This window comes from Manihot esculenta, chromosome 11 (assembly GCF_001659605.2).
Source record: "Manihot esculenta cultivar AM560-2 chromosome 11, M.esculenta_v8, whole genome shotgun sequence".
NCBI lineage: Eukaryota > Viridiplantae > Streptophyta > Magnoliopsida > Malpighiales > Euphorbiaceae > Manihot > Manihot esculenta.
Window position 1 is genome coordinate 1,282,408 of NC_035171.2, and position 12,278 is coordinate 1,294,685.

The following is a 12,278-nucleotide window of genomic DNA, read 5'->3' on the forward strand; positions in this document are numbered from 1 at the left end:
TTCATTATGATATAATATTTTTCTAATTTAATTTTATATATGAGATGTGAAGAACTCGTGCTGCACTTCCATAATTAAATTAAAAAGCATACCTTATTATATAATTATATCTCAATGTGGTCAATAAGCACAGCTTTCAAATATTGAATCAAATCAATTATTTTATTTTCATTTGAGGTGGACTCCAAACCTGCAGATATTATTCAAGAAAATCAATGATTCACAATAAGAACTTCCCCCTCCCAAAAAAAAAAAGAAAAAAAAAATGGCAGAAAAGAAAAGAAAATGGCCGTTTAAATTTGTAGCTGTACACCTGAAACATAGACATTAAATTTTCAGTTGCTGTTGCCTGTTGGTTGATGTTTCTGGTCTGATGTACTGTCTTCCTCTGTTGTTTTTTGTAAATTTTCAGTTAAAAGATGAAAAAAAAGAAGAAAAAAAATTACAATAATATTATTATTTATCAATTTTTTTATTTAATTATCGATAAAAGTTTATTATAATAATAAGGTTAAGTGCCTTTAAAAAGAAAAAAAAAATTAGCTAGATTTATTCTTAAAGAATTATTGTGAGGAGGATTAAACATTTTGAGTAAAGTAATGTTTTATGGATCATAAAATAAACATATATAAAAATGCCCTCAGAAATTTTTTTTTTAAAAATTGAATTTTGAATTTATATACGATGACAAGTTCTCCATTCAAATCTATGCAATATATATGGTGAATTTTATGCAAAATGTTGATATTTTTAGAGGTGATGTGACTTCTGAAAGTTCTTTTTTTTTAATTTTTTTTTACATTAGATCACATGGCATGGAATAATACAAATAATGTATTTTCTTTATGTGATTATGTCAAACTTCACAAGAATTGACCACTTTTAATTTTTAAAATTTAAGTCTGAATACCTTGTTTCGGTCCAAAGAAAAAAGCTTTGAATTGCATGATTTCTCTCGCAAAAATCAAATAATGACAGATTTACTTTATACATATATGTATATATATGCAATAGAAGATTTCTGTGACTAATGCAACCAGAAAGCCAGCCATGGCAAGGCCAAGGCTAAGCTCTCTCTTCTTCGTTGTCTTCCATCTTCAGCTAGTTCTCATTTCAGCAACTTCAGAAGCAAAATCCGACGAGCACCCAAAGAAACATGTTCATTTCTTCATCTTTGGTGACTCATTTCTAGACGCCGGAAACAACAACTATATCAACACCACAACTCTTGACCAAGCCAATTTCTGGCCTTATGGGGAGACTCACTTCAACTTCCCCACCGGCCGTTTCTCCGATGGTCGTTTGATGGTAGACTTTATTGGTGAGTTATGTAAATCTCATTTTGCTCAACCAACAAGATATATATTCTGCCTCTGCTTCAATTCCTCGTTATATATATATATTATCATTATCTTCTTGTCTAATATTGGATTTATTATTATTTTCTTTTCCCTTATAGCTGAGTATGCAAATCTTCCATTAATCCTACCTTTTCTGCAACCTGGCATTGATCAATATAGATTTGGAGTGAATTTTGCATCAGGAGGAGCAGGTGCTTTGGTTGAAACTTTTCAAGGGGATGTAAGTCTACTGTTGCAATGAAAATTATCTTCATCAGTACATAAATTTCTTCTTTTCTTTTTTGTTTTTTTCTTGGAAAAAATATACTGTTCTTTACATGTTAGTTAGGAAAATCTTTCCACTCATGCTACTTTTAGTACAATCAACTTATTGTCTGGATGAACAACCTTTTCCTTTTAATCTTTTTTTTTTTTTCCTTCCATTGGTTTCTATAATCCATAGATGTTATGCTTTTCAAATGTTTTTGCTTGTTAAAAGAACAAAAGGGAAAAGGTTAAAGATCAGAGATCAAGGCTTTAATGGTGAATATATTTAAATGTTAGAAACCTGTAGAGACTATTGACCCAAAAGCTTGTGGGTGATGTAAGCTTAAGTTGAGACAGGTTTTCTTTTTATTGGCCGGATGTACCTAACGTTTTGGGTCCACTAGTTCTTTTGGTCATTGATTAGCAAGCTTGATTTGTCAAAATCAATAGGGAAGGACCCCAGGAAAGAAAAAAGAAAAAAACTTGATGACATCCTCCTACTTCTTTCTTCACATTTCAATCAGACATAAATTTGTTCATATTTGGGACAATTCAAAAGTGAAAAAAGGGGTAAAAAAACGACACAAACGTCCATGTCATGGTTTTGTTTTCTTATTTCTTTTAGGTGATTGATCTAAAAACACAGTTGAGCTACTACAAGAAGGTGGAGAAATGGTTAAGAGACAAATTAGGCAATAATGAAGCTAAGATGACAATATCAAAAGCTGTTCACTTGTTTAGCATCGGTAGTAATGATTACATGAGCCCTTTCTTGACCAATTCCACTGTCTTAAACTCTTACTCCAACTCCAGATTTGTTGGGATGGTCATTGGCAATTTGACTGCAGTTCTTAAAGTAAGTTTTTCAATTATTAATCTTTGCCTACAATCATTACTAGCAAATGGGTGTTTAAAAAAGTGACCCAAATGGGCTGATTATTTGTTACTTGGCAGGATGTTTATGAGCTAGGAGGCAGGAAATTTGCATTCATCAATCTGCCAGAATTAGGCTGTCTTCCTGCTATGAGAATAATTAAACCAGAAAATAATGGTAAATGCTTGGAGGAAGCTTCACTTCTAGCAACTTTACATAATAAAGCTCTCTCCAAGCTCCTCTTTGGATTGGAGAAACAATTAAAGGGTTTCAGATATTCAATCTATGACTTCAAAACCAGTCTTCATCAAAGAATGAAGCATCCTTCCAAATATGGTACGTACTGCAAATAACTACTCATCCAAAATATAAAAATTAACGAAAAATCATATAAAAATTAACGAAAAATCTCATGTATTTATATCATAAATTCAAATAGATCTGATTAAGATAAGAATGGCTCAAAATTAACAAGTCTCAAATTTGCTCAAAATTCTCATGGGACAAGCCATAGTGGTAATTCTTGGGGGAGAAAAATTCTATATCTCAGCTTAAATTTTTAGTACCTTATGTTTGTAAAATTGGAATTGTTACTGAATTGGGAAAATTGGGTGATGAAGGTTTGAAGCAAGGGAAGGCAGCATGCTGTGGAACAGGGAAGTTTAGAGGGGTTTACAGCTGTGGAGGAAAGAGAGCAGTGAAAGAGTTTGAGTTATGTAAAAACCCAAATGAATATCTGTTTTGGGACTCTTTTCATCTCACAGAAATGGCTTACAAACAATTGGCAGATGAAATGTGGGGTGGAAATGGAAATTCTCTTGCTGTTGGGCCTTACAATCTCAAGCAACTTTTCCAAAATTGAATAAAATTTATCTCCTACATCTTCTACTTTTGTAAAATTTAAGTAAACAATATTTGATATTATTTTTTTGCTTCTATTCTTTTCTATCTCTATGGAATAAACACTTCTTTTTCAAGTTTTCGATTGGCACTGTTTCGCGTAAACAAATTATTTATGGGATTTAATATAATCCATTTTTGTCTTTTAAGGATATAATCTGAAAGATCGGAAAGGAATTTTTTAATGTATAATTATTGATATAGTATATTGAAATATTTCCATTTAATTGATATTAATTTAGTATAAATTAGCCCTACCATAAGAACTTAGTTATGATAACTTGAACAAGAAAACACTTTTCTATGGGATGTTATAGTTATCGAATGGTTTAAATGTTTATAAAATATAATATTTTTGTATCGTGTATTTAATTAGGTGGTTAAGATAGAAGTCTAAATTATTTAGTTTATTTTATCAGTGAAGATAATGATTTCTGAAAATAAATCAATGACAACTTGATTTAAAAATATTGTCGTTTATCATAATCAGAAAACTAAACCAATTAGTGAAATAATTCAAAGGTCAACTTCTTATAGTATTTATTTATTTTAAAATGTTCTATTATGATGCCATACACTTGCGTCACTTAAAGAGGTCATGTTTTTAATTTTACTTCTGATAAGTTGAAATCCAATAGAGAATAGGATTAGGTTTCATCATAAATCCAATAGAGAGTAAGATTAGGTTATATGAGTATGAACTTAGTTTTATTTACTCCCTCTCCTCCCTTTTATCTTTATCTTTTTTTTTTTTTAACGTGTAACCGTATTTCTATATCCTTATAGTCTATTATTTCTGTGCGGGGCCGTACGTATGGATATATTGTCCGTCTTTTCTATCGTCAGACGGTCATTTAATACCCTTCAGCATCGCGCAGATACAATCTGAACGCTCGGAGGTTAGTTGCTTCGCATATCCATCACCTCTAGTGAGATTGACCTTTTTCTCATGGGCTTGTTCCTTGTTGAGTCCAGCCTGCCCGAATCAAACCTGGGCTGCATACTAGTAGCCCGGCCTATACATTGGATTTGGATGGGCTATGGCTTGGTCTTTCAATTTGGGTTCGACCGCGCCCGGGTATGAGAGCCCAATGGTTGTCAAGTGCCCCTTTACCTACTTATTAATTATTACATGATTAATGAGAAAGTAAATCTCGAAACCCCGATTATGACCGTGCGGCTCTAGAAATGCTTTTGCCAAAGTATCTTATCTCCACCTTTACCCATTTCAAATTCACATTTTTTACTTCACTCTCAATTCTTCTTCTTGTGCTGCTTTTGCTAACTCGTCTTCTTTCTTCTCTTTAATCCTTACTTTCTAAATTTGAGGTACGTCTCACTTTTTTCATGGCTTCCATTAGAATTCCTGATGTCGTTGGCTTAGTGTCTTCTATCATCCCTTCTTCTCTTTTCAATTTCTTCTTTCGCGAGTACACCAACATCACCATAGGATTAGGGCTCTCCTTCGTATCGAGATGATTGTTCTTCCCAATCCTCCTCCGGCGGGCTTGATAGATGCTCGACAAAGACGTAGTTTAGTTTTCTTTGTGAAACAGCATGATTTCAGGCTGACGTTCCCTTTTACCCCTTTCTTTATTAAGGTTTTTTTGTCACTTTAGGGTGACTCCCCGTATACTATCTCCCAACTTCATTATGTTCATGTGTTGTTTCGAGTCAATTTGTCTGTGTTGGGGTTTTGCCCCTTCTATTGCTTTATTCTCCACCTTCTTCTGCCTCATTCGGTCTACCTATGGATTCTATTACTTCAGTCTCCGGGCAAGGTTATCCATCTTCGCCTGGTACAAGGACTCGATAAAGGGTTGGGCTGAGGCCTTCTTGGTTGTCGAGCTGAAAGGAAGCTCAGGAATCAACTGAGATGTTGATCTCTTTTAGGAGAGGTCCCTCAGGGCTACAATGATTTTCCTACGTCGATCCTATTAGATCAGGTCTGCCTTCTCCGATTGACCTTTGTGAGGAAGAAATATGACGTCGAGAAGTGCATATTCATGTCCAACCTTCAAGACTGTCAGGAAGCTGGTATTATTATTATTTTTTTTCATTTTTCTTCCTTGTTGCATTTCTCTTTTGTTATTCTGAGTTCTAACTGAGTTGTTATCTCTTTTTTCAGCTTTTTCTGTTCCTATGGAGAATGTCAAGCTTCCGAAGAACTTCTCTTTGGCCAGAGAGAACATGAAGGCGATCCTGGTAGCCTTTAAGGCTAATAAATTAGTGGTTGATATGACTCGGAAAGTTTTTCAGGCGATGGATCCAGCAGCAGTGGGTCATTCGACTGTCTCTGCCCTTACTTTGGCACTGGTAATCTACCACCTCGAGGACGTCCATTCCCACTAAAATGTCGACTTCAGTCAAGCCTCCGGCTACTCCAAAACAAGCTTCCAAAAAGCCCATTGCTATTGGCGAATCTGCCGAGAGCATTTCAGAGGAGGGCACTGGAGTTGCCCCTTTGGACGTCCCACCTACCTAAGCTGTGGGGGCCATTGTGATTGGAGAAGCGGCCAGCAAGCGAGCTCAAACCTCAGAGCCTGCTATAGAAGGCAGGGTTGCCAAGCAAGCTCGTGTTGCGGAGCCTACAAAGACAACCTCTCCTCCCTCCACTGATAAAGGAAAGAAGGTGGTAGAGCAGTTGTTCTTAGCTCCTGACAACAAGCTCTTGAATGCTGCTGAAGTGACTCCAGAATCTATGCCAGATTCAGCTGCCAAGGAGCTCTGCATTAAGATGTTTATGGGAACTTCGGATGCCTTGGGTCAGCCACCTTGCCTGCTCCACCAAACAACAAGCGACATTCAATACTCGTTCTGTGGACGACCTCAGAGATAGCTTGAGGGAGATGCTCCTCATGCTAACTAGTTTTATTTTTCTTTTAGGGTATTTTAAGCTCTTTTGGTTTTTTCTAGTTTCATTTTTCTTTCTTTATGGTAGGCCTTTGGGGTTTTCCTTGATATTGATGCTCAGAACCGGTTTTTCCAGAGCTCAGTGGAGCAGTGCATCACTGAGGAGCGTCAAGATGAGAACATCATCGCTACTGGTGAGGCTCGTGGGCAAACTATTGTAGCTAGATATACAACTCGGACTTCCTCTTGTCTTCCTCGCACTATGCCCACCCCTGATTCTGTTGGGAACTTCATGGTCAGGTATCAGATGCTGGTCACTGCCTCGAAATTGTACAGTATTGACCTTTCCAAAATGGCATTATAATTCAATGGCAATTTTACCACGAGGAATACTACATAGTGAGTGCGAAATAGGGGTGGTTCTCCCAGAGTGAGGGCTACTTTTACTTTACCCTCCTTTGCCATCTCTAACCAGTTGTTCCTCTGGTATATTCATCTGTTGGAAGACCCGGTAAACTAGTAGATTTACCTTGCTCCTATCGTCCACTAGGACTTTGCGAACACGAAAATTGTGAATGATAGCCTCTATGATTAGGGCATCATCATGAGGCATTTGACTTCATGGGCGTCTTCCAGAGAGAAGGAGATGGTCACTAGGGAGTGGTCCTGTAACGACCCCAAAATGGACCGTCACCGGCACTAGGATTCAGGTCGGCTTAAGGCCGCCAGAACCCGTAGCAAGCCTGCTATGCTCTCTGTGTACCTGTAAATCTCATACATGATCATACATTTCTGTGAAAATAAAAACTCTTTTCTCTGTACCAAGGCTTAACCTGTGCATGCACTATCTCTGTACTCTGTACTCTGTACTCTGTACCCCTGACTAGAGCTTGCTCTAGATGGGTTAACTCATACATGTTAAGCTTGGTTTTTCACATATTCTGTAAAACATATACATATACAGATCATGTACATATCAACAGATTTACAACACAAACTACTAAGTTAAGCACATCTATAACTGTAAACATACTTATTACATCTCTTTAACATTACATGTCCACTCTACACTATTACATTTCTCTTTTCTCTTTCTGTGTTCTGCTGACTTGCCCTGTACACTGTACACTGAACCTGCAAGACTGGGGTTAAGGGAGTGGGATGAGCTCTATAGCCCAGTGAGTAGAACAATAAATCAATTCATTAAAATATGATCTCATGGAATGCGTCATAACACAGACAATTCACATCAAGAGTAAACCTGTCACCACATAGTCTCAGTAACTCTGTGCCAGGGCGTAGCATCGAGCACCTGGTCTTCCTGTCATATATGTATATGTGTATATAACACCACTGTACTTACCATTGCCAGGGCGTAGTCAAAGGCTCCTGGTCTTTACTATACCTGCCAGGGCGTAGTCAAAGGCTCCTGGACTTCTCTATACCTGCCAGGGCGTAGTCAAAGGCTCCTGGACTTCCTGTCTGAGACTATTGGATCATTCAGCATTTACCCACATCAACAATGTATTATGCAATGCAACATATTCGTGGATACTAATGAAATCAACTTATTACAGAATCATGATGCATGAAATATGCTAAAACATTTCATTGGTCAGTTAAAATTAAGTTTAGTTCCACTCACCTCTGGCTATCTGGACTGACTAACTCTGCAGGCTCTGAAAACTCTGGAGCAGTACTCACTGCTGCTCTCTCTGGTTCCTCTGGTCTGTACCTATATAGATAGACTCATATGAGGGACCAAACTAGCTTATGAACAATTCTATTAAATTCCCCAAGAATCCTCTTAAACTCACTCTAATAACCATGCAAAGCATGCAAAGGAAAACTGGACAGAACACTTTCGACGGCAGGTTCGGCGGCCGAAAGTCCTCTCCAGAGACGAAACTCAAGCACCTTCGGCGGCCGAATCTCCACTTTCGGCTGCCGAACGCTTTCGGGGGCAAGTTTTGGAGGCCACAAGGCACTCCAGAGACGAAAGTCTCTAACCTTCGGCGGCACCTTCGGCGGTCGAACTTCCCTCCAGAGCCGAAAGTCCAAAAGCTCGGGGGCAAGCTTGGGCAGCCGAAGCCACCTCCTCTCTCCTCCTCAGGGGTTCGGCGGCCGAATGTACCTTCGGCTGCCGAACCTGAGTTCATCAGCAGGGCAGAAACTTGTCCTGCCTCTCGCCAAATGCACCAAACTCCACTTCAACTGCACACCATACTTCCTCCACTTGCATACACTCATGTATATGCTCAAAGGGGTCAAAAACTACCTATAAATCCCAAACACACAACACAAACAACACAGAAACAAGCTTTATGCACAAAATCATCAAAACCTCATAAATAACCCTATTCATGCAACTCTTTCCATCAACCCCATAAAACCTTCAGAAAACATACAAACAAGCTCAGGATCTTCACTTACCTCTTGAAATCAAGAAGATGAACGATCCTAACGTGGAGTTTTGGAGCAATTTGCCTTTAAACTCTCCAAACTTCAAAACTTTGAGTGTTTAGCTTAAAACCTTCAAAGAATCATGAAAATTAAGTAAATCTTTGCATGATTTAATGAAAACATGAAGAAATACTCACAAAGGACAGAGTTTCACCTCAGAAGATAAAAGAAACGGTGCTCTAACCGCTTCAACCGACTGAGGGCCATTTATAGGTGGCTGGCCAGACCACCTTCGGCGGCTAAACGTGAAACCGAAAGCCATGCATGTTCGGCGGCCGAACCTCAACTTCGGCGGCCGAACCTGGCTTTTCTGTCTTGGTTCATTTCACTCAAAAACTCATTTCCGTAAGCGTAAAACTTAATGAACATCTCAAAACATTTTAGAAAAACATAAATCTAACCCTTCTAGAGACTTCCGACATCCCGGACTCCACCAGAAAGTAGAATTCCGATGCCGGACTCTAGCCGGGTATTACATTCTCCCCCCCTTAAGAACATTCGTCCTCGAATGGTTCTAAAACAAACAAATAAACACAAAAAAGGAGGAAATTAACCTCAAAACAGATATGGATACTGCTGAAGCATCGACTCTCGCGTCTCCCAAGTACACTCTTCTAGATTATGGTGGTTCCACAGCACTTTCACCATCGGAATCTCCTTGTTCCTTAGCTGTCTGATCTGCGTGTCCAGAATCCGCACTGGCTGCTCTATATAGGTGAGATCTGTAAGAATCTCCACCTCAGGCTCACTCAGAACCTGATTTGGATCTGACACAAACTGCTGGAGCATAGAAACATGAAATACCGGGTGAATTCTCTCCATAGAAGTAGGTAAATCCAGTTTATACGACACATTTCCGATCCTCTGCAAAATCTCAAAGGGTCCAATGTACCGTGGAGCTAATTTACCTTTCTTCTCAAAACGAAGTACTCCTTTCATTGGAGACACTTTCAGCAATACCATACTACCTTCCTGAAACTCTAACTGTTTCCTGCGAACGTCTGCATAACTTTTCTGTCTACTCTGAGCTGTCCTGATTCTCTCTTTGATTATGGGCACCACTCTACTGGTAATCTCTACTAACTCTGGCCCTGCAAGTGCCTTCTCTCCTATCTCTTCCCAGCAAACAGGGGATCACTTCCTCCCATACAAAGCTTCATACGGAGCCATCCCGATGCTAGCATGATGGCTGTTATTGTAGGCAAACTCCACCAAAGGTAGATGCTGCCTCCAAGAACCGCCAAAGTCTAACACACACAGTCGAAGCATATCCTCTATGGTCTGGATGGTCCTCTCTGACTGTCCATCAGTCTGTGGGTGGAAAGCAGTGCTAAACTCTAATCTCGTGCCCATCGCACTCTGCAGACTTCGCCAAAATCTGGAGGTAAACTGAGGTCCTCTGTTTGAAACTATAGACACTGGAACTCCATGTAATCTCACTATCTCATCCAGATAGACCTGTGCCAACTTATCCACAGAATAGTTACTCCGAACTGGAAGAAAATGAGCAGATTTCGTGAGTCTGTCCACAATCACCCATATAGAATCTATCCTGTTGGACGTTGCTGGTAAACCCACTATAAAATCCATAGCTATGTTCTCCCATTTCCACTTTGGAATCGGTAATGGGTTAAGCATTCCAGCTGGTTTTTGATGCTCTAGTTTCACCCTCTGGCAAACCTCACAAGCTGTCACAAACTGCGCCACTTCTTTCTTCATGGCTGGCCACCAATAAACTCTTTTCAGATCCTGGTACATCTTGATGGCTCCTGGGTGAACACTATACTTTGCATTATGAGCTTCCCTCATAATGTCTTCCTTCACACTGCCACGATCTGGTACACAAAGTCGACTCCCATAACGGAGGATCCCTTTGCTGTCAAATCAGAATTCTACACTGTTGCCTGACTGAACAGTCCTGGCAATTTTCATCAACTCTGGGTCCTCGTGCTGTCTCTGAGCTATCTGCTCCAGAAACACAGGTGTCACTCTCATCTGTGCTATCAACGCACCTGTACCAGATAACTCTAGCTGTAACCCCTCTTCTAAGAGCTTGTAAAGCTCCATCACGACTGGTCTCCGTTCTACTGCTATATGGGATAAACTGCCTAGTGACTTCCGGCTTAGGGCGTCTGCCACAACATTCGCCTTACCCGGATGATACTGGATCTTACAATCATAATCACTGAGCAATTCTACCCATCTTCTCTGCCTCAAATTCAGCTCTCTCTGACTCAAGATGTACTGTAAACTCTTGTGATCAGTGAAGATCTCGCATTTAACCCCATAGAGGTAATGCCGCTACATCTTAAGTGCAAAGATAACTGCTGCCATCTCTAGGTCATGGGTAGGGTAATTCAACTCGTGCTTCTTCAACTATCTAGAAGCATAAGCTATCACCCTATCACTCTACATCAAAACACAGCCCAATCCCACTCGAGATGCATCACAGAACACTGTGAAATTCTCATTACTAACAGGCAGAGCTAACACTGGTGCTGTTGTCAATCTCCGCTTGAGCTCCTCAAAACTCTCTTCACATTGGTCTGACCAGACAAACTTCTGGTTCTTCTGAGTCAGTTTGGTCATAGGAGCCGCTATCTTTGAGAAGTCCTGAACGAACCTCCTGTAGTAACCTGCCAGTCCCAGAAAGCTTTTAATCTCAGTCACTGTAGTGGGTCTGGGCCAGTTAGCTACAACCTCTATCTTCTTGGGGTCTACCTCAATACCCTCTGCTGATACCACATGTCCCAAGAAGGAAATGCTCCGCAACCAAAACTCACACTTCGAGAACTTGGCATACAATCCATGCTCTCTCAGTGTCTGCAGAATTATCCTCAGATGCTGGGCATGCTCCTCTGCATCTCTGGAATACACTAAAATATCATCGATGAAAACAATGACAAAGTGATCCAGAAACTCACTGAAAACTCTATTCATGAGATCCATGAATGCTGCAGGGGCGTTAGTCAACCCGAACGGCATCACTAAGAACTCATAATGCCCATATCTGGTCCTGAAAGCTGTTTTCGGCACATCTGCCTCTCTAACTCTCAACTGATGATACTCGGATCTTAGATCTATTTTCGAGAAACAACCTACTCCAGCTAGCTGGTCAAATAGATCATCAATCCTAGGTAGAGGATACCTATTCTTGGTAGTGACCTTGTTCAACTGTCTGTAGTCAATACAAAGTCTGAGGGATCCATCCTTCTTTTTAACAAAGAGCACTGGAGCACCCCAAGGTGAGGTACTAGGGCGGATGAAACCCTTATCTACCAAATCCTGCAACTGTTCTTTCAACTCTTTTAACTCTGCTGGTGCCATCCTGTAGGGAGGAATAGAGATAGGTCTGGTACCTGGCAGCAATTCAATTTCAAACCCTATCTCCCTATCAGGTGGTAGTCCTGGCAAATCGTCTGGGAACACATCGAGGAACTCTCGGACGACTGGTACTGCGGCTGGTTCCCTAACCTGACTGTCTAGCTCTCTCACATGAGCTAGAAACCCCTGACAACCCCTCCTAAGCAAACGACGAGCCTAAAGGGCTGAAATCATACCTCTGGGTGTACCTCTCTTGT

At 40.0% G+C, this 12,278-nt stretch overlaps 1 protein-coding gene across 1 annotated transcript; it reads left to right on the forward strand.

The window, feature by feature from the left end:
- Window positions 1-900: 900 nt before the first annotated feature.
- Window positions 901-3,454, forward strand: LOC110626085 (GDSL esterase/lipase 5). The gene is made up of 5 exons (XM_021771827.2): window positions 901-1,321; window positions 1,460-1,581; window positions 2,233-2,463; window positions 2,562-2,817; window positions 3,102-3,454. The coding sequence occupies exons 1-5, from the start codon at window positions 1,051-1,053 to the stop codon at window positions 3,341-3,343; spliced, it is 1,122 nt and encodes a 373-aa protein (XP_021627519.1). The 5' UTR covers window positions 901-1,050; the 3' UTR covers window positions 3,344-3,454.
- The last annotated feature ends 8,824 nt before the right edge of the window (window positions 3,455-12,278 follow it).